The sequence below is a fragment of the Coffea arabica genome, chromosome 10e (genome assembly GCF_036785885.1).
Source record: "Coffea arabica cultivar ET-39 chromosome 10e, Coffea Arabica ET-39 HiFi, whole genome shotgun sequence".
Taxonomy (NCBI): Eukaryota; Viridiplantae; Streptophyta; class Magnoliopsida; order Gentianales; family Rubiaceae; genus Coffea; species Coffea arabica.
In genome coordinates, this window is record NC_092328.1 from 814,754 (window position 1) to 836,416 (window position 21,663).

General features: G+C 39.5%; 5 protein-coding genes across 9 annotated transcripts; 1 reads left to right on the forward strand and 4 right to left on the reverse strand.

Annotated features, from left to right (window-relative positions):
• The first annotated feature begins 3,461 nt into the window (after positions 1 to 3,461).
• Positions 3,462 to 6,911, forward strand: LOC113712218 (high mobility group B protein 9). The gene is made up of 5 exons (XM_072066709.1): positions 3,462 to 3,798; positions 4,037 to 4,115; positions 4,276 to 4,438; positions 5,926 to 6,296; positions 6,596 to 6,911. The coding sequence occupies exons 1-5, from the start codon at positions 3,638 to 3,640 to the stop codon at positions 6,686 to 6,688; spliced, it is 867 nt and encodes a 288-aa protein (XP_071922810.1). The 5' UTR covers positions 3,462 to 3,637; the 3' UTR covers positions 6,689 to 6,911.
• A 557-nt stretch (positions 6,912 to 7,468) lies between these two features.
• Positions 7,469 to 9,330, reverse strand: LOC140015278 (U11/U12 small nuclear ribonucleoprotein 25 kDa protein-like). 2 transcript variants are annotated; one of them, XM_072067251.1, is made up of 4 exons: positions 8,712 to 9,330; positions 8,475 to 8,553; positions 8,243 to 8,342; positions 7,469 to 7,878 (listed from the first exon to the last, which is right to left on the reverse strand). In XM_072067251.1, exons 1-4 carry the CDS (start codon positions 8,956 to 8,958, stop codon positions 7,759 to 7,761), a joined length of 546 nt encoding a protein of 181 aa, XP_071923352.1. In that variant the 5' UTR covers positions 8,959 to 9,330; the 3' UTR covers positions 7,469 to 7,758. The 2 variants fall into 2 exon arrangements, with proteins under 2 accessions (XP_071923352.1, XP_071923351.1); XM_072067250.1 differs by having other exon boundaries at positions 8,475 to 8,580.
• A 132-nt stretch (positions 9,331 to 9,462) lies between these two features.
• LOC113711688 (mechanosensitive ion channel protein 6) lies at positions 9,463 to 14,086 on the reverse strand. The gene is made up of 6 exons (XM_027234856.2): positions 13,954 to 14,086; positions 11,058 to 13,187; positions 10,796 to 10,919; positions 10,391 to 10,684; positions 10,111 to 10,313; positions 9,463 to 10,035 (listed from the first exon to the last, which is right to left on the reverse strand). Exons 2-6 carry the CDS (start codon positions 12,290 to 12,292, stop codon positions 9,735 to 9,737), a joined length of 2,157 nt encoding a protein of 718 aa, XP_027090657.2. The 5' UTR covers positions 12,293 to 13,187; positions 13,954 to 14,086; the 3' UTR covers positions 9,463 to 9,734.
• Positions 14,081 to 15,359, reverse strand: LOC113711689 (glutathione S-transferase PARB). Its single transcript, XM_027234857.2, has 3 exons — positions 15,077 to 15,359; positions 14,821 to 14,869; positions 14,081 to 14,700 (listed from the first exon to the last, which is right to left on the reverse strand). The coding sequence occupies exons 1-3, from the start codon at positions 15,251 to 15,253 to the stop codon at positions 14,240 to 14,242; spliced, it is 687 nt and encodes a 228-aa protein (XP_027090658.1). The 5' UTR covers positions 15,254 to 15,359; the 3' UTR covers positions 14,081 to 14,239.
• Positions 15,360 to 16,647: 1,288 nt separating this feature from the next.
• Positions 16,648 to 21,663, reverse strand: LOC140015279 (mechanosensitive ion channel protein 6-like). 4 transcript variants are annotated; one of them, XR_011821878.1, is made up of 5 exons: positions 19,276 to 21,663; positions 18,644 to 18,764; positions 17,866 to 18,159; positions 17,480 to 17,734; positions 16,648 to 17,161 (listed from the first exon to the last, which is right to left on the reverse strand). XR_011821878.1 is itself a non-coding variant. In XM_072067253.1 (5 exons), exons 1-5 carry the CDS (start codon positions 21,045 to 21,047, stop codon positions 16,873 to 16,875), a joined length of 2,679 nt encoding a protein of 892 aa, XP_071923354.1. In that variant the 5' UTR covers positions 21,048 to 21,650; the 3' UTR covers positions 16,648 to 16,872. The 4 variants fall into 4 exon arrangements, 3 of the variants coding, with proteins under 3 accessions (XP_071923354.1, XP_071923353.1, XP_071923355.1); XM_072067253.1 differs by having other exon boundaries at positions 17,480 to 17,682; positions 19,276 to 21,650; XM_072067252.1 differs by having other exon boundaries at positions 17,480 to 17,682; positions 18,641 to 18,764; positions 19,276 to 21,647.

Below are 21,663 nucleotides of genomic sequence, written 5' to 3' on the forward strand. Positions count from 1 at the left end.
GAAAAAAAAAGAAAGAAAAAGAAAAGAAAAAGAAAGGAAAAAAGTTTTTTAACCTAAAAATTTTTCAACCTAAAAATTTTTCTTACAACTTCTATAGTAATCTACAGTAAAGTTTTAAACAAACATCCAAAAAACTCACCTTCCAAACGAGTCCGAGGTTATTGTGGAAATAAACTCTCCCAAACTTGGGCATGGCAAGTTGGCAGCGATTGTCTAAATTGTGGGCTTTGTTGTATGGACAATGTTTAACTTGGTACCAGAGATCCGGGGATTCATTCTATCATCAGATTTCCAAGTTGGGCTTACTGCTCATGTAAGAGATTCGTTGCAAAGTCCTCTGAGATATTTTGCGAAGGAATTGGAGGTGTAAAATACCGCCACATCCGTAGGGAGAGTAATAAAAGTGCTGATGAGCTCGCCAAATTTGCCACGCCATCTTACAAATTCATGGCAAAATTTGGTTCACTAAAATTATAAGATCGAATCTATCTATCCAAGTTTTTATTATACGCTGCGAGGACTTGGAATTTTTTTTTATTACTATAGTACCATACCACATAAGAGATAGACAGACAAGCTTTTTATTGGGAGTGGAAATTTCAATGAGCGTTGGCGGTATGAGTGGTTATGAAGCTAATGATTCCTCAATTGATTGTGAAGACTAATTAAAGATGTTAACTAATAAGGGAGGACCAAAAATTATACTAACTAGATAGTTAAGTCCAGTCCAACTTTTGCTGGGAAGTATTTGTATTAAGTTACATGGACAAACATAATAAAATAAGTCGCTATGGTGTAGTTTGTGAATCACTGCAAGCAAGCATTAATGAAGATTAAGTTTTGGATTGCTATTTTTTGAAATTTTTATAGAAAAAATATACTATAACAAATTGATATATGTGAAATAAAACAGTAATTGAAAAATGTGTTCACGGATAACGTAAAAAAATTGGCAATCCAAACAAAGTCAGTCTATCAACTAATGTCAATTGTTAGTGAGTAGTGACTACATTAGAGACTCCATACATCTAATACAGCAGCTAGTTTTCAATTCCAACAACTAATTAATCATTTAGTATTTGTTTTACCCAAAGTATTTATTAAAATTTCAACCGCTTATTATAGTACTTAATTACCACCAAAATCCGGTGATCTTTATTAATGTCTCAAGTCCCAGTTCACGGACTCACTCGCTCAAACAACAAATCTATGGGTTCCAAATTTTTTTAGGGTGAAATTAAAATTGAAACAAGAGGAAAATGGCTGGTGGGAGCTCGAATACATCAGACTATAGTTATTAAACCTGGCCTCGGTCCGATGGTTCAACCGGTCAATTTGGCGAACCGTTTATGAAATCGAGCTGATTTTGTAATTGGATCGTTTGTGCAAGAGAACCGTTGACTTTTCAACGGATCGACGGTTCAACCGACCAACTCGATTGAACCGGACGATTTTCTAAGGAATCCCGTTTTTGGTTAAAAATGTTTAGAAAAAATTGCAAATGCTGATTTAAACCTCAAAACTCAAATATAAAGGCTAAGCACGCTCACCACTAGCCTAGCAGCTCATCCGGTGCTTATTTGCCCCTTCTATATTTTATATTAGAGTTTTATTCTTATGTTGTTTGGAATCTTTTAATAAAATTTTATTATTCCCTAAATTCTATAAATTATGAAATGGATTTAAAAAATAACATATTACACAATTCATTTTAAAGACAAATATTATTCTTAATAACCTTTTGCACTTAAAATTCGTAAATAAACTAGATAATTATACTTCGATAAAATTTTATACTTGAAGTTTGGTGGATTACTAATTAAATTTAGATTTTGTTAATTCTTATAAGAATTAATGATTCTATAATAAATTGAACTAACTGAGTATTTACTATAACATAATTTATCATAGTTTCAACCATATAAAAAATTATAAAACATAATATTTAAATATATGTAGTGAGTGACCCATCGGTTGGATCACTCACCCACCGAGTGAACCAATAACCCGTTAACCCACCTCTTTCACCGAATTCCTCTCCGGATCGAGTTTAATAACTATGCATCAGACAGTCAATGGCCTGATGATCAATCAAACCGTCTGGACGGTTGAGATTAACACACACTGTTGTATAGGCTACCAATGTGGTGCGCGACGCAGTAGATTCACTCGGGTCGTCCAAAAAGAAACCTGTAGAATGTATCTACCCAAAAGAGGCATGTAAAGATATGATCAGATGCTTTTACTGCTCTTCAGCAGTTCAAAATCATGTCAACCTTCAATCTCTCCTCCCGAAGTCGAAGATACTCCGACTCCCAATTATATCATCAGCAGAGGCCTGGCGACAACAGTTGTGTTGTATGTCAATGTCAGCCTTTCCAAAGTAAAGTACGCTTTGAATTACTAACTTGCATCAATTGATGCCTACCAGCAAAGGGAAAGAAATAACCTCCCTTGAAGTTTCTAATAATTTTATTGGCCTCCCATAAATTTTATAAAATTATATTTATCTTCCTTGATAGAATTGTAAGTTCAATTGCTTACATCACACGAGCAGAAATTACTCATATATTGTAAGACATTATGCGTTATTAGATACTAATGTCAAGCGATTGAGTAATTAGAATATTAACTGTTAGTAACTAATTAATAAAAAAAATTGTTGAAAATTTATTTAATGATGAACAACAACTTGCAATTACAAATACCGATTGAAATGCCAAATGGCTCCCATCTGTGATAATGATCATAAATTAGTCATACACAATATGAGAAGAAGAGCTTTGATAGAAAAAAGAAAATATGGGATAAAAGAAAATTGTTTATGAGGAAATTTTCTTTGCAACTCTTAAAGCTATAATACTTATAAAGTAATTTCATGGAAGTGAAGCGGAAAAATGGAGAAAAAAAACAATATTTTAAATGTGAACTTTTTGAATAGTGAAATGTGTGTTAATTATTTTTAACTTTTAATTGTTTTCATTCTTTTTACTAATGCAACTTGTACATATGCAAAAGATATATTTATGGAATAAAAACTTCATTTCTTTCCTTAAAGCACATATATATATTTTTAACTTGGATTGAAATTTGTTACTAAAATCTTAACCTCAGACGAGGTTAGTCTTATTTTGCAAATTTTAAGGGAGGCTAGTGGAATTATAAGCAATCTTAGGGAAAGTTTCTGAAATTATCCCAAAAAAACGGAAGGAATTTATGGCAGGACGATAGCACGATAGCAGTAAGGAAAGAATTACTACTACATTAGCCGGTGAAAATTAATGAGCATGAGGAAGTTTGTCAGTGCCTTGGCTGAGATTTTACAAGGGCTGGGGGGCCTTAATTAATTAATTGAGACATGACCAGTTGACGACGCCGTTGGCCAGACTAAAGCCAAAAACCTTGTGTAACCGTTGCATCGCACGTGCCCATTTCTCTTCTCCTTTAACTCCTGCTTTAGTCGCTTCAGTCAGAAGAACTGTGCACACTTAATACTTAACCACCAGCTTTTCTAGGAATTATCCCCTTTTTTTTCACTGCCATTATGACGTTGGCATTGCTTACTTTTGAGCTTCGACGACATTAAGCCCCCAGTACTCTCCTAGCTTTCTTGATTGTCCGGTGGAGAGAGAACAGAATGCGTCCAAATCCTGTAATCCCTGGAGCTGAGAATGGAGTAGAACTGGAGTCTAAGCGTTATCCATCGCCGCTGGCCAGCCATGAGGAAGTTGTCAAGAACGCTTCTGTTTTCTGGAACACGCTTCGGATTTTTCATAAGACTATGGGCAGAAAACACATGTAAGCCCCTTCTTAATCCTCTCCCTTCTAAAGTTTCCCCAGAAAAACACGACGGCCATAGTAAAATCTTCGTCCCTGCTCCTTATGATCGAGTAGTATTTTCTATTGTTCTGTTTACTGTGGCTGCGTGTGTCGGGGAGGGGGAGAGAGAGAGAGAATGCGTGTTTGAGAGAGAATGGTGCATATACACGAGATGGTTGTTTGAATGTGGTGTGCATTTGTTCCTATATACGTGCAGGATTCCTGTGATCGGAGGAAAGGAGTTGAACTTGCATGTTCTGTACGCGGAAGTTACAAAGAGGGGAGGCTTTGACAAGGTGGTCGAGTACAAGTAGAGTGTATATGTGTGTGTGTGTGTGTATATATATACGTGGAGTAACTTTTTGTTTTAGTAGATTATAAGTGAATAAATGTTTGCTTTAACTTGTAGTAATTATTTTGTTGGTTAAAATAATACATAAACTGCTGCTTGAGTAGGTTGTATCACAGAAGAAGTGGAGGGAAGTTTCTTGTGTGTTCGAGTTTGCTCCAACCACGACCAGCGCTTCTTATGCGCTGAGGAAGCATTACTGTAGTCTGCTCTTCCATTACGAACAGGTTTACTTCTCCAGGCTCAAGGCTCCCATGCTTGATTCACCAGGTGAACAAATTTTTATTATTCTTTAGACTTTGTGATTTTTGGGGTTCCCTTTGAGCTCTCATTTTCAATGGGGGGGACCCAAACGGCCAAAGCTATGGTATATTCCTGGGAAAGAAAGAAATATGGCCAATTCTACCTTGAGAGAGTTGATTCATTCCAACCGCAGGCCATGACTCATTAATGGGCAGGCGATAAGTCGATAAATATACAAATTAGAACCACACATCGCTTAATTTCTCTGCCACAAATGTAATGATCAATTCCTTTTTACCTGCGATAATGGTGATAGAGTGTATATGTCTAAATCTTGTGGTCTAACTCATTGCTGTTGGAACTTGGAAGACGGGCGACCCCTTATCTCACCCCACTCCCTTTGATTCCCTTAGATCAGATTAGATTAAATTAACTGGGAGAAAAAAAAAAACCATTATGGGTTGGGAGTTTTTACATCTCACCTTGGTGTAATTTGTTACGATATGAATGAAGATCCAAACTTTGGAATTTCTTTTCATGGATTGCCTCGTACATCCATTATTGCACGCTCAGCATAGGATTTAGTATTAGTGATCAGGCGCACATCTAGAGTCGTTCTGGACATAAACTATATGTGTTTTTGGGATTTTATACCCTATATAGCCGATTCAAAACCTGATTCGTTAGAAATTGTTGACATATATCAAGTAGCATGGTATCGTTTGCTGTATAAAAATTTTATTTTATTGTATGATGTGTTTAGCTTACTGAAATCTCATGTCTTACATTGTATATATACACTACATTCAAGGATTTTATTGAGGGTTACAGATAATAATTTATTTTGATAATTAGAAAAAAAAAATAGTACTACTTGAAAAAAAAAATGCACAGTTGGCCTTGCACCGTTGTGATTGCTGATGATAGTAGTTCAAATGTCTACGAGATACAGGGGGTTAGCTTGTGGATGGTAAAGAAGGGAGCGCCTTGCGACATTTTTCTTATTAAGCATTATTGACCATCTTCAAAATCTAGATCTAAACATGGAGTCCATATTACCTTCTACAAAATCTACTGGTTGTCCCTCATTTCCTCTCTGTTTTTCTCATTTTTGCATTGTGTACCTCTTTTTTTTTTAATTTTTATTTTTTCACATTAGGGTTCTAGGCACATTTTACCAATTAATCTATATCTCTGCTTTCACGTTTATAAAAAGATAAAACAAAGTTTGAGTTGGCAATATCCTAGTTGGTCTTTCAAGTGCCATGCTACCATTGTTTTTAAGAGTTTTGCAGAGACTTTAGAAATCTATGGCCATCAAAGATCACGACGATAGGCTTTATCTTCTAGCAAGTAGACAATGAAATTCCATTCTTCTGTGTTGGTCACAACATTGGTTGCAATTGTATGCACACCTGATCTACCACTCGTTTCATTGACAAATTAGGTGCCATTTTCATTCGAAGTCAAACCAGAAATTAACGTCTCTGTTTTTTTGCCATTTAATTGTTTAGGTCCTTTGTCCTTCCAAGCTATTGGAACAATCGACGGGAAATTTGATTGCGGTTATTTGGTGTCTGTGAAACTGGGTACTGAGGTTCTTAATGGGGTACTTTACCATCCAGACAATGGAGGCCCTTCTTCCTCGTCGACTGTAAAAACCTGCACCGCGATTGTACCATACGCCTCACAGCCTCATCATTCAGGTCGGAGGAAGAGGAAAAGGAGAGGAGACCCTGGCCGCCCTAAACCCAACAGGAGCGGATACAACTTCTTTTTTGCAGAGAAACACGCCATGCTTAAATCTCTACATCCGAACAGGGAGAGGGAGTTCACAAAAATGATTGGCGAGTCCTGGAACAATCTTACCTCCGAAGAACGGACGGTGAGTTACTGGACCTAGCAAATTAATCCTGTCTAGAAATTTTAGGCATTTGTTTACGGCTATTTCTTGCTCCCGGTCGGTCATAGATTACAAAGAGCGTCCTTTGTATGCTCATATGATTCCTGGAATTATTTTCGGTAGCATAAATAGCACGACTTACACATGCCAATTTTTCATGTTATCAAAAACAAGTGTACCAAAAGAAACAGATTGCATTTATTATTGTTGCAATGAATCTTCTGATGGCGCCTCAAAATCATATATGATTAATGATGTTGCTGGTTATTTGTGCATTACAGGTTTACCAAGACTACGGCTTGCAGGACAAAGAAAGATACAAGCGCGAGATGAAGGAATACAAAGAAAGAATTAATATCACGAGTTCTCACTAAAACTCATCATGCAACAACGAGAGTTGGAGGCTCTCCGGGGCAGAGTACTAATTAGAATTTTATAAAGCAAGAATGTACAGTATACAGCAAACACCATTCCTACCTGGAACCGCTTGCTTATTGAAAGCAGTAGGAATAGGGAAGAACCTCAGTTGATTTTGCTAGTTTTTTGTACGAAGGGTCCTGGTTTGTTCCGGATAAGTCCTTTACTCCTTTGCCCAAATCTTCTCTTTAACTTTTCAGACTCATCTGTGTAGAAGGTAGAACGAGGCGATTTTCACAACCCTCGGTTCCAGAGAGGACCCTTTATTCTTTTGTTTGGAACTTAAAAAAAGTGTATCAAGTTCATTTTGCGAAGACCTTCTCCACTTAAAATTTGAGCACTAGGCCAAGTAAAAGTTTAGGACTACCAATGGAGTGGTTGGCGCCGCCCAAGTAACAGAGAGCATTTAAGAACCATTTTACGGACATCATAAGTGTCCAAAAAACATATGAAAGCAGCATAGAGAGTCTTTAGTCTTGTGCATATTTTAGAGGAACATCTGATTTTTAGTTGTTACAGATCTCAAACCTTTGCAACTGGTACGCATATTATGTCTGCTTATAAAAGAACATGGGAAGGAATAAGAGTTAAAAGGAAGAAATGCCAAGTCCTTTTTCAAAGAAAGCCTTTGACAACGTCTAAACAGTGAAGAAACCAGGACACTTCAAAAGAATGAAAGAAGCAAGTTAACCAAGTTTGGTGGTGGAATAGTGATTATTTTGATGAAGAAGCATATATAACAGCAGGGGAGACGGTAAACTGTTTCGTTAGACAGTTCTTGCTCTAAGAAAATACTATCACCAAGCAAGTACATTCTCAGCTGATGAAATGTTGCAACGGCCAAGTGTATGTCAAACTTTCCAATCAGTCACATTTTTAACCACCGAAGGGACTGACTGACTACAAAATTTGCAGCAACTAGCAAATTTAAGCACCAAGATTATACTTCTCAAGTGAAGATTATAACCTCAGATTGGGGAATCTTCTTACAACATTTGAAGCAAAAACCAACTATAAAGAACCAGATTCATAATGAAGAGATGGCTACTGGTTGTGTGCTTTTCTTAAGACTATGCATGAACCGGTGCTTTCTCCTCCTGGAATGCGTCTTAGAAGCTTTCGACATAATGTAGGAAATAAATCGCACCTGCATGGTGTTTTGAGAACTCTTTTATTTCACAATGTAGCGGTGGAGATCAAAAACCTTCCTAGGGACAGCATACCAAGAACCCGAACAAAGTTTTCCCTTAACTTGAAACACACATAGGAGAATACAGTAACTCATTGCTAATCACAAAAATGGGGCTTATCTCCCAGATTTCAATATAGAAAATCAGTTTTGAGTTTCCTACTCAAATTTTCAATTCACATATTTTGCAGGTTTCTAGACCAAGAAATGTCACTTGAGGATATCAAGGACATGGAAATGGACAAATCTCAATTAGGATTTCAGGATGTCGCAAGAGAATGCCATCAAACTATCATATACGGTGAAATGGAGAGTCTAGTACCTGAGAGTTGTTCCCGATGCCATAGCTTTGGAGTAAAGCATTGTCATCCAGCAGCTTGTCATTGTGACATGAAAGACAAAAATTTTCCCATACATGCTTCCTAAAATTGTCAAAATCACAAAAATATCAAGCTAGACACTGGACTCCCAAATACTTTAGTCACAATCACACACCGTACAACTTATATTCCGCAAAAACAATAATGATCCGCCCCAGAAAAGCAAGAGCATACCAAGATATGTGACGATGGCCCATCCTAGACTGTTCTATCTCATTGGTTTTTTTCTGAATAGCCAACTTCAAGTCCTTCACTGTTGCAGAGTTCACTAACGGCACATCTTCATAGCAGGAAAACCACGTTCCAAGAAAAAGAAAAGAGAAAAAAATGTAATTCAATTACTGTCATCTGAGAAATTATGCAGTCAAGGCATTTGCTAAAATGTCTAAATGGAAGATAACACCAAATTACCGAAGCTAGTCCCGTCCAATTTAAGGACGGAAATGCGCATGGCACTGCCGAGTTCCAAGCTGATGAGAGTGTCGACATCGGACAGCGTTGGCTTCTTGGGCACATCGGCCAGCACGGGATCGTCGAGAAGGGCTGCTAGTGTGGAGTGCAGCCTGGCTTTCTTGACGTTGCTGCTGGTGTACTCTGGTGGTCCAACGTTGGGGTCCGTCGCTAGTCCTGCATCATCCGTCTTTGCTGATGCTTCCATGGCTGGCCAAAGGGTCTCCAACCAATCTTGTCGAAAATGAATTATGAGTAAACTCTCGTAGACTAAAGAAAAGGTTTAGTATACCTACGCTAGAGGCTATTTGTTTGTGCCATTTCCTCCTATCCAAAATCCAAATGGGCTTCTTTTTTTTTTTTTTTAAATTTTGAACATGATGGGCTGTTGGATCTTAAGATCTTTGGATATAAGAGTTACTACCATATGCTAAGTTATCATCTGATTTGCATCCAAAGTATAGTGTCGATTCTGTGAATTAAAACCGATTGGGAGGAACGAATTTCACAGTCGTGCTTGAGCACATAAAGTCAACTTCTTGTGAATATGCTGCCAAGTTAAAATTTATTGTTTCACAAGTTTCAACGTTTTGATGGCTACCAATTTCCATCGTACGTCCTCCATGCAAAATTTTGTTTATGCACGATGAATAATCGGTCCCAAACTTTACTGCTATGCAGTTTATCCCAGATATGTTGCCCGATAAAAGCATTTTTGATAGCTGCGTCTTATTTCTTCCAAAAAAATTTGCATAGGTCAAACTTCAATGTCCAGTTTTTCTCTTATGTTAGCCTATAGGATTTCAACAAGAACACAGCTTATTCCGCTCAATTAAAATGCGTAAGACAACAAAGATCTGAGAGTTGGCTGACAGGGAATTTGATCCATTTCCAAGTCAGTTGCCCGTGAAAGGGAACTAGAACCATATAGTTTGCTTTTTCCACGACATCTATAGGACCCAGGACGCAAGAGCAAGTTTTTGTTCATGGTCGCTCTGAGCCAGAACAGGTGGTCCAGTTCGAAGGGAACTTGTTAGAGGTTGCCGCAGGCATGTTTCTGACATTCATGTCAAGAGGCAACGTGCGATATTGAATGTCCAGTTCCCTGAAAATCTTGATCATTTCATCAACCAACAATGCTCTCCTCAACCATCTCTGCCTCATGTCCTGATGGTTCATTCTGTGTTTTGGCCAGACTACCATTACCAGTCTGTTCATGTCTTCGACATCCTTAATAAGTATCGTTGGATCCGGATACCAATGCTTTGCGTTACTTTCAACGTAGCTGCAAATATTTCAGGACAGCAGTTAAGAAAGATCCCAGTGCAGATCATGCATATTTCTCAAACAGTTTTATTACCTTCTTATATTGTGCTGCAAAGTGAGAATTTTGTCCCATGGAGTAGAGATGTGGATGGAGAATTCAATTTGATCCCCCATGTGAGGACTACGATTATAGTTGCCAATGGGTTTTGTAGCAAGAATGCTATTGGGATATATGATCTTTTGTCCATCGTATCTCTCAAATTCTGTAGTTAGTATATTCATCTCCACAACTACCATCTGAAACAATGTCGAGAGACGTTTAGAAGTGCGGCATATCGACACATATAGTAGGGATAAAATTTCTGAGCACTTACCTGCACCTCCTCTATTTCACAGCGGTCACCCACGTCGTAGGGGTGCATGATGAATAGGAATATGATAGCTTCAAATACTGTTTTCAAGGTGTTCTGAAAGATGAAGCCCACCAAAAGCAGCTGGGAACTGATGATGACAATAAAATGAGCTACTGCAAGCTCAAAAATGAGGAGCCATATAATAACTATGATAATGATTACTACGGCATCCATCAGATGGTGCAGCTCATCCACTGCCGTTTTTGTGTCACTAAGAGACAATTGAAGATATATTCTTTCTTTATATGCATCAACCTACGAAGAACAAAAGAAGCAAAATGGTCTGGTGGCAAGAAGCAAAATGGAGAAAACAAATGATAAATATGATCCTCAAGAACTTGACGACATCTTAAAAGAAACATTTACCATCCAACGGGTGAATGAATGCTCGTTGATACCCTCCGTTCCTGCTGTTCCCTCAAACAGATGCATGGCCAGCGATGCTTTATCTGCTTTCATAAATTGCTTCAGATCCTCTAGAACAATGACTCTAGTAAAGATAAGGCAGATTAATCAGTAGATGTGCTCTGATAACATGAAGGAAGGTTGGTATAGCAACTAATGAAAAAAAAAAAAAAATTTTGTATAGAAGCGGGAGTAAATAATTGGAAGCAACTTAGTTACTTACTCCGAGTTCTTGGCAACATTTTTAAAAATCTTCTTAGCTACTTTTTCTGCTTTGCAGCTCAATGATTTCTCGTCCTCATCATCACTCGAATCAGGTAGACCCTCGTCCAGGGTGGAGAGTCCATCTAGCAAGCCACTGTGGACCATACTCAGCCACATCTTCAGCAGTAGACCTGGTGCTTTTCTCCGAACGAGCTTGCGCTGCCTACCCTTGGAGCTTTCCTGACCTTTCCTTTTAGAGAACCCTCGCCTGAGAAATTGAGGAAGATCTTTTGGCTTTGTCTCACCTCCCACCTTTGCTGCATCCTCCTCGCTCTGCTCTCCTCCATCTGGGGGTGCAGACAACTTCTTTATCACGTATTGCTTGAACAAGTACACTTTAGCCCGTTCAAAGAAGGTCTTGTTATAGAAGGATGAAGCCAGGACCTTAACGAAGAACACCTTAACGAGCCAGACTAAGGAACCGACCACGAGACACAGCAGAGCCTTCGATACGCGTGTTAGGGCCTTGCTTCGCGTCTCCAATCCCATATTTTCAGCCACCAGGTAATGCCAAACAATCAAGATTAGCGTTAGCCAAATGCAATGCTGAACAGCCTTCTTCATGCCGTATACAAAATACAAAACCCGCATATTTTTTGAAACAAAAGCTTGCTCAGTGGTAAAGACGATGATCCTCACTCCCCAGCCTGTGACCAAATGACCGCTAATTATAACAGAAATGAGCATCTCCCACTTCCATAGTGGAAGATCCCAGAGCTTGGTTTTCTTTAACTTGGTAAGTGAAAGCGTGCATACTAATATAATCATAACCAACACCAGACTCACTAATTGGAACAGAGTCGACAAACTCATCTTTTTTGGGCGGGTTCCAGCCAAAACATCTTCATCCAAAAACCAGTCCTCATCTTCTTGGCTGTTACCGCATCTGGGGGCATCTAGCCTTGACTTCAGACTTTTGGCAAACAACTTTGCCTTTCGTGGGACCGTGACACGAGAAAAACTACTTTCCATAGTTTCTTCGTTCTTCTTGCCCTCCAAGTCGCCCTTCTTTGAAGTGGACAATAGTTGTACGTGCTCCCTTCCGGTGAGCTCAGCATCAGGAGAAGCGCTTCCAAGGGAAACCCTTGATTTCTCCTCCTTCTCTGAAGACCGTCGTGGCTGAGAACGGTCCTCAGAAGCAATCTCATCCTCAACAGGGACAATAATTTGCGTTGGATCAGGTGGCTGCGCCATGAGATGGTTTTGAAAAATGCAAACTTTGTGAAGCAATCAAAACGAAATCCCTGCTTGTGCTTTATACTGATAGTAGAAGCATCTCCAGACTTAATCAAGTTGAATAGATTTTCTTGAGGATGAAGAAATTCAGAATACTGATAATGGTGATTTTAGCCGATCACTACGCCATTTTTGTGAGTTCTTATCAGTGCCAAAATAAGGAAACAACCGCAAACTTTTTACCACCAGGTTGCAGAAACAGGGCGTAAAATTAAACAGGGGACCACAAAACAGATCAGAGTCTTCAATGGCGCGAGCACAGAATTCACATTATCTGCAAGTACCTCTTTAAGGATAATTCCTTTGTGAGGATGACGAGCGTTCTTTGATGGCGTAAAATAAGCAGATTCCGTTTAATTTCGAAAGTGATGACAGTCTTGGTAAATGACTTAGAATTTAGTGCCGCTTTACTTTTGTGATGCTGTCTAATTACCCTCCATCAATTCAAGTAATATCACCTTCAATCATGGCTTCAGAATCTGATTCACCACTTTGAAACACGTTTCGATACCATTTACAAGACGGAAAATCAACGCTAAAGCTTTCTAACAGGAGAGTAACAACAAGAACCGGGAAGATGTTCATCCCACTTTCAGCATTGAACAGAACAGAACCGATCTTGAGGGTCTGAGCTCAAAAGAAGTGGCTAACTACGAAGCAATACTTGAACAATATGCCTAGCTCGTATGATATTTTCCATGTTCAGTCGACATCATCGTAAAAAGATACTCCAGAAGATTGTTTCTCCAGCGTCATCCATCACGAGCAACTATAGGGGAATCTATCGTCAACCATGATTGCCAGCTAGTTTCTTGTTCAGGACGACGATTCCAACCGTCGAATATCATAAAACCTGATTCGACATATTTCAATGGATTTATTAGGAAGCAATCACAAAAATGAGTAACATGGCTAAATTAGCACAGCCAAATCCATACGTTCGACGCCTTAACCTATGCTTAACCGGAAAAGATACAAAAGGAAAAAGGTTATAACCAATTAGCTACTAGACCAAAATGGCCAACAACGATCAGATGGATCGTAAGAAAGAGCTCAATATAGTAGAACCGAGGTGTCCTCCTTAAGCATTTTGCAATAATACATGTCTTTGTTCTAGCGCCTGTTGGAGAAATACTAAATTACGTGGTATGTGGTTCATTTTAGGTGATGCAAGAAGCAGCAACATTATCCACCTTGAATTAAAACAAGAAGTGTGCTAAAGCTACACGTCGTGCGCTTCAGATCTACCTTCAGGTTAAATTTTCAAATCATGTCTAAATTCTTCCTCAATTGACAAGCAAGGAGTTTACTGTGAAAGCAGGCATGAAAAAGCTTAAAACAGCGGAGCCCATTCAAAAAGACAGCAAAATGAATCCAAAGCTTTCAAAACAAGAACTCAGAGTGCCTTCTTGTAACAAGGCGTTAGAAAGATTACAATTTGTAGCTAGATCCAGCAACTACTGAAACAAGAGATTCAAAGCTTAAGAAGGGAACGCCATTTACCAATTGAAAAGAAGTTAAATATTATTGGATGTCAGAGTTGTACTCAAACTAATCAAGCAATCTAGTGGACGATAATAGAGAGCAACATTAATCTATTATAATTTTGATTGCATGACCTTTCATTTTTCTAAACACAATCTTTGGCGGATGAAATTTTGCTTGTCACATGCTTTGTGAAGAATCACCGCTAGCTACACCGTCCAACTCTCAAACTCAATATTAAGTGAAAAATGGGAAGCTAGCTAGTCAGCAAACAAAATTCAATAAACACAAGTCATATATAACCAGGGTTTACATATAATTGCGAAATTCTAAGTAACCAAAAGCAGAGCTTAAATCAAGCAAAAGGAACAACACAAAAAGATAGCAATTATGGATTATGGAGTGAAACCATCACGAACTCTACGCAGGGGGTGAGTTCTGCATCTCAACAACTTTCTTCCAAGAATCCCTGGTGGAAATCTCATCCCACCACCTTGCCACATTCTTCCTCGCATTAAAAAGCTCTCCTTTATCAGTCCCATTAACCAAGTATTGCGCGTTGGGCAGGTGAGAAAGATCAGCTAATGTGAACTCATCCCCAGCCAGGAACCTACTTTCTCCAAGCCTCTTCTCGTAGACATCAAGCACTTTGGACAGTTTCTCCACATTCTGGTTGATGACGTTCTCGTCTTGCTTGATCTTCATTCGGGGTGCAAAGACCAACTGAAACACCAGAAGTGAGCTTGGTGGACTAAAGCTTTGTCCTTCAGCCTCGATCCATTGATCGATTGATGCTTTGACTAGAGGGTTCGTTCCATAAAGGCCCCTGTATCCTTGGCTTGCATACTGATCACATACGTATCTACATATGGCTCTAGATTCTTCATTCATCAAACATATGAAACCAAGATAAGAAAAACTTGATTTTTTTTTTTTTTTTTTTTGGGGGTGGTGGAAGAAAAGGTACTGAAGAATACATAGTGGGAGTGACGAAGGATTACCAAAAAGATTGATGCTTTGATCTTGAAAAGCTGGCACTTGGCCAAAGGGCTGTGTGTAAGCAAACAAAACTTACAAAGATAAGGAAGAGCAAAACCCGGGATGCAGGGAGACAAAATGACATGAAGAGATACACATACATTTTGTGAATTCTGTGCTAGTTGTCCCTGAGAACTGTGGGTGGGAAAGGGAAACTGGCAAGCGGAATACATACATGAGATACTAGGAGCAAGTGCAAAGAAAGTAAGAAGGCGGCACCTGGATTTTGAGGTAGTCCGGACTCTTGTGCTCGCCTTTGGCCATGTTAACAGGAATGAGTTGAAAGGGGGCATCTTTCTCAAGGAGACAAGCAAGAACTCTGGAGACAGCAGTGGACAAAGGAGGGCCGTAAACATTGACGGGGGTAGTGGCCGCCATTGGAGTAGCTCCGGCCATTGTCGTTTTTGCTTTATCTTTTCATTCTCCGAGGATGGTTAGCTGGCCGGGAGCAGAATATATTCGGATCAGGTTGGTGTGATTTTGGAAAATGATAATTGGAATTTATAATTCCTAAAAGAACCCGAGGCACTTAAACTTCATTTAATATCATTTACTTTATCATATAGTCCACTACATAAAAAATTATACAATTAATATGATGATGAAAGTGTAATTAATAAAAATAGGAGGCCAAATAATAATATTTCTTTTAATATAAATTCACAAAAACGTTAACTTAGCTGTTTACTTTAATAAATATAAATTTACACTCATATTTTACGTGAATTTATACCAATTAATTAAAAGCTGTAAGAATTACACAAATTGATTCGAAGGAACAAACCTCAACTTGTTAGACACTAACTTGTGGGCTTTCCTGCGTGGGTTGTTACCCTGCTTGCCCGTTTCCTATGCATCCCCCAAACCGTCGTCGCATCACTATGAATAATAGTTACACACGCTTGAATGGGCTTAGGCGGCCCATTATAAACTCCATAGGTTCAAGGAAGGGCCAGTGCTTGTGCCCCCCCCCCCTTTTCTTTTGTTTGGTCTTAGCCCACATTTTTTAGATCTCGTGGCTAATGTGTTTACTTTTACAAGTCACAACTGCTTCTCTTGCTGTTGACTCCTTCGACCAAGACTTGATCAAGAAAGTTTCATTCTACGTAACTACAAAATGTCATTCAACCAAAACAAAATTTGTTTCTCAAATTGTACATTAAACTCAATTGAAAAGAAAAGAAAAGAAAGAAAGCATGACACATATCTAAGCCAAGTTGATATAACTTCCAAGTTATCATTACATAAATTATTATGCGGCTAAATACGAAAACTAATGAAAAATATAAATGAAAAAACATGGCAGGGTTCTGAATTGCTCATTGAACCATGATTAATAACCCGACGGAAAGCCAAATTTCATGAATGAGTTAATAATTATCCTTTACCGGTAAAACAGAAATGTGGAGGCCAATTGTGGATTTGTCCACCTTGGCAACCCCGCACCTTTGAGGATGTTAGAATGGAATCGGGAGTAGATCAAGTAGTACCAGGACTTCAATCCTAACATCCTTAAAGGTGCGGGGTTCAAATCTTGAGGAGGCCCCTCCCGGTACCATCCTAACATCCTCAAAGGTGCGGGGTTGCCGAGGTGGACAAATCCACAATTGACCTCCACAAGAAACATGATTAATAACCCGACAGAGGACGCGAATAATCAAGACCATTATTCCTTTTTCAATAGTTAATTTTTTTTTTTTAAAACTGATTTAGTTTCCTGAACTAAGAAATCTTGAATACGTTTAAAAAATTTCTGCGAAAGAATTTAAGAAGTTCATGGAAAATCAGGATAGCTCGACCGCAAAAGTGTATTATATATGATGACTATACACAACCCAACTAGCATAGGTTTGGCCATTGTTAAACAATAGTCGTTGATTACTGCCTCTGCATCCACCAACCAAGGTAACTCCGATTGTGCGGCAATTTTGTGTCTCCCTACTACATCAAGAGCAAGGCTTGACCAATGATATGATATCCGATCTTACTCTTCACCACTAGTTATCCACATGAGGTCAGGTAGAGAAAACTGCCCAATTTGAGGGAGCTCTGCTCGAAGTCAAAGCTGGCATGGTACGCAAATTCACGTCCAGGGGTAGCATGCGGTATTCTATATCAAGGTCCTTGAAGATTTTGATCATCTCCTCGACCAGAAGAGCCCTCCTTACCCATCTCTCACCCATGTCTTGGAAATTCATCGTGTGCGAAAGCCAGATTGACCATTTCAGCCTGTTCAAGTCCTCTACATCGCGCATCACTATCATGGGAGCCGGGTACCAGTGGTCGCTCTTGTTCTCAATGTACCTGCAAGCGTAGCCGCCAATCACAACATACATCAGATCACAACGCAGATGAAGGCTATACTGCTTGCTTGAAATGATAGGTGTCCACATCCATTAACAGGCCCCATTGTCTTCCATGTACCGCCCAAACAAAACAAGCTTAGACAGAGTAGAGAATACCGTCATCTTTAGTTTGGGCGTGCAAAACTCGGGACAGTATTTTTATGCGACTGATCACATGTTTAAGGCTTAAGAAGAAAACGCAAAACCAATTTATCTGCAAAAATTATTCAGGGCCGAAGTGTAACACGGGAAAGATGAAGAGGCAGCCCACACATACCTAGTTATTCTCTCCTTCATCAAAGCAATCTTTTCCAACGGAGTTGAAACATGGATGCAGAAATCAATAGCATCTCCCATATCTGGACTCCGGTAGTAGTTGCTGATGGGTTTTGTAGACAAGACACTGTTTGGATATATGATCTTTTGGTTATCATACCTCAGAAAAACTGTTGACAGTATATTCATCTCCTCAACCACCATCTGAAATCCGCAGAACGAGAAATCACTAGTTATATCCAACAACCAGCCGGCTCTGACATTAATAAAATTCACAAACAAGCTTCCACTTCACAAGCAGATCACACACCAAAAAAATTAAATAAAATAAAAATGAAAAGAAGAACAAGAAGTAAAGGGATTTTAGTAAAAGAATGAACATCTAACCTGAACTCCGTCAATGTCAACACGGTCCCCCACATCATATGGGTGCATCACGAATAAGAAAATAATTGCTTCAAATGTTGTCTTGCAGGTGTTCCCAAACATGAAGACCACTAAAAGAATCTGAGAGCTCAAAAAGATAAAAAAATGGGTAGTTGCAACTTTCAGTATGAGGAGCCAGATGACAACAATGACTATTGCCACAAGAACATTCAACATGTGATGCAGCTTGTTTACAGCAGTTTTTGTGTCATTCAATGATAAAGCAAGTGCTCTCCGTTCTCTAAAGGCGTTTACCTGCAGAAAATAATAACACATCCTATCACAGTTGGCAACAAAAGCACACTGGAAAGTAACAACCAGTTTTACACGATCGGACCTATGTAAGATAGAACAGGGAGTAAGAAAGCTCCACTAAAGATTCTAAAAGGACAGTCACATGTCTTGATAGAGTAACAAGTGATGAATACAATGACACATTCTCTCATTAACCACATCTATAAAGGTCAAGATCTGGAAATCCTATCAACAATAAGAAGAGAAGATTATTTGAACATTCTGATGTCAAGCTACTCGAGTCTTCGACTGTCTCTCAGAATAGCATGTAGATAGAGAAATTTTCATTTGCATCTCACTTGGATGCAAACCAGACTACAACAGTTCCAAACACCAAGCACATTAATAATTGGAATATGATCTGCATCTTATGATTGAAGGAAACAAATAATGGAAACGTCATTCAAGATTACACTTGGCTAAAAGGGGGAACATCACTTACTACCCAATTCTTAAGGGCACGTTTGCTGATCCCCTTGCCTTCATTTGTGCCTTCAAATAGGTGCATTGTCTTCAAAGCTTCATCCTCCCTCATAAAGCGCATCAAATCCTCCAGATGGATATATCTAATACACAAAATAAAATTTCTTGAATGAGAGAAATGTTCATAGGTAACAAAATACTTGGCCTGAAACGATAATAATCCACTAACACAAGAATTTCAAATCGTGCTTCATGTGATGGAAAACATTCAGCATGCTGTGGAATATATTTCACTAGCAAATTCAAGATATGACTATCAGAGCACCACTCATGCTTAGTTGTAAACATTTGAAACAAAAGTTACAGCATTTTCAGTTTCGACATAGTGAAATTTCCAGCCATCATTCAAGATAACGTACTTCTTTCACAAATTTCAAGTTTAAAGATGCCATATTCAACTAGTGTAGAAGTTTTTACGTGGAATTGTTGACCAAAAATGGGAAACAGCATGATACAGCAAACTTTTCCAGTCATTAATAGACAAATCCAACCATCAAATAATCTAAGAAAGAACTGAAATGGAAACCACCTGTCAGGATGTCAAAGCAAAGCAGAAAATTGCACTATAATGTCCATTCAGGTCTAGTAACTTACTTAGAGCCAGGCTTCGCAACATTGCAGAATATCTTCTTTGCTCCAGCTTTTGCCTGGTTTTCACTCGTAATCTGCACAGAAGTGTCATCCTCACCCCTTGAGTCCTGCAATTTCTCATCTAAAGTTGACAGAACTCCTTGTCTAACGATGTTCATCAACCTCTTCATATTCCAAGCTGAAATATTTTTCTGATTTAACCGGTGCAAATGGTCAATCGTGATACCCTTCTCCTCTTCCTTCTTGGACATGACCACGGAAAATGTTGGACTTTTTGCGGACATGGCAGTGGCAGACGTAGGACTCTTGCGAGGCGTACCAATCACTTTTCCACTCTTCAACACATTTGCCTTGAGATCAGCAGGCAACTTAGCACCAGCATTCTGAAGCTTCTGGACCTCAGCCAAGACCCTCTCCTCCTCCTCTTGCTCCTGCTGAATCTCAATCAACGGTGGCCCGGATAATGTCTCGATCACATACTGATTAAACAAAGACTCCTGAATCCGGTCAAAAAACGTACTAACATGAAAAGACGATGCCAAAACCTTAACAAGCAGGGTCTTAAGAAGCCAAATGAATGTTCCCACCAGAAGGCACACCCAAATCTTAGTAACATAAGGCAAAATCTTCCCATTTGTCACCCTCTCAACCTTCTTATCAAAAATAAGATGCCACGCAATCAAAACCAGAGCCAACCAAACACAGTTCTGCACAGCATTCCTCAAACCATAAACAAAATACAAAACCCTCTTTCTTAACAAAAAATTCCTCTCTATCAAGAAAACCACCACCCTGATTGCCCATCCAGAAAACAACCTCCCACAAATCAACACCAAAATCATCAACTCCCATTTCCACAGATGCAGCTCAAAAATAGTCTGTTTCTTCAAAACTTCGATAGTAAGGCTACAAACTAAAGCGGCAACGATCAAAATCAGACCCAGCAGCTGAAGCACAGTGAGAGTGTTGAACTTCATCTTCTTGAACTCTTCTGGTAAATCATCCTCCAAGAAAGGGTCATCTTCGTCAATCTCACCGGCTTTCCCCAGCACCCCAGATTTCATCAACCTCTGGGACCGCTGATCTTGCTCCGGTGGGTCCAACAGCCTCGACTTCGTCTTGGTCATCAACAGGCTCGATTTTCTCCTGAACGAAGAGTTCCCACTGCAAACCAATACCTCCTCCGGTTCACCGTTTCTCCCAATACCGCCGCTGGCATTAGACCGGCGGCGAACCGGTTCAGCTACATTTTCATTAAACGAGACTCTAACCTCCCTGGGAGTAATCTGGTCGAAGTTATTAGGACTCTCCGGTATCCTAGATAACGGAGAACGTTGAGATAACGGCGACTCGGTTACAAAGTCGAAATCTTTAGCGTTATTAGCAATGGCCCTCATGGCAGCATCGTTAGAAAAATCGTAGCTCGAGTCTCGCCAGACATTACTTTTAGCAGCATTTGCATTAGCACCACTCACCTGGGCCTGGCTAGAAGTAGAAGACGACGAAGAAGAAGTCAGCTCGGTTTCTTTACTAATAGTGGTGGGCTCTCGGTCTCGCTCTCCTCCTCCTCGGGGGTTGATTCTGATGACGACATCGTTTTGAGCAGAAGAATCGGTGCCGACGGGAGCGGATGTCATGTTAGAGTTCTTAGAGTCGGAGAAGTTAAGGTTTTGGGTCTGATCTAAGAGGCCTAAACGCTCGTCTTCAGGGAGACGGGACTGATCAGCAGCAGAAGGATAGTGAATGTTTTTGTGAGATTTTCCAAACTTTTCCATGTGACTTTCAACTTAAAGTAAAAGGAGTTGTTGCCAAGGCCCCAACACACACGTCTCTAGATTATTCAACTAAAGTCAGAATTGAAAGTATATTCAAGGGGATTGATGGATGAGGTGTTGAGAGATGGAGCATTAAATTAATGGCGCTTTGAGCACCGCCTTTGGGTTTGTGGGGTTCTACTTCTGGCGTTGTGGGCGGTATACTATTCATTGATCATTGACTGTTGCAGGAGGAGGGGAGTTGGCAGTAGATTTGAGTTTTGAGGCAGGGAGAGTGAGAAACCCAAGAAGATTTGGCTGAAATGGCTCGGTTTTCATCAGAGACAGGGAAGGGAGAAATAGGCAGGCAGATCAGAAGATTGGGATTTGGGGTGGATCCCTAATGGTACAGGTGTCCATGGACAACGCAATTACAATTACGTTTGGACTTGACATTCTAAGGGAGGGAAATGGAGTACATATTCGGACGCAACAACGCAAGTAAATTGTTCCGTTCAAACGGAGCACATATTCACACGCTAGCCAAAAAAAAAAGGTTTTTGGCGCCCCTTGAGCTCTGAAAATGCTCCTACTATTTCTTCTATGCTTCGTTTTATGTAATGATGATATTTATTGT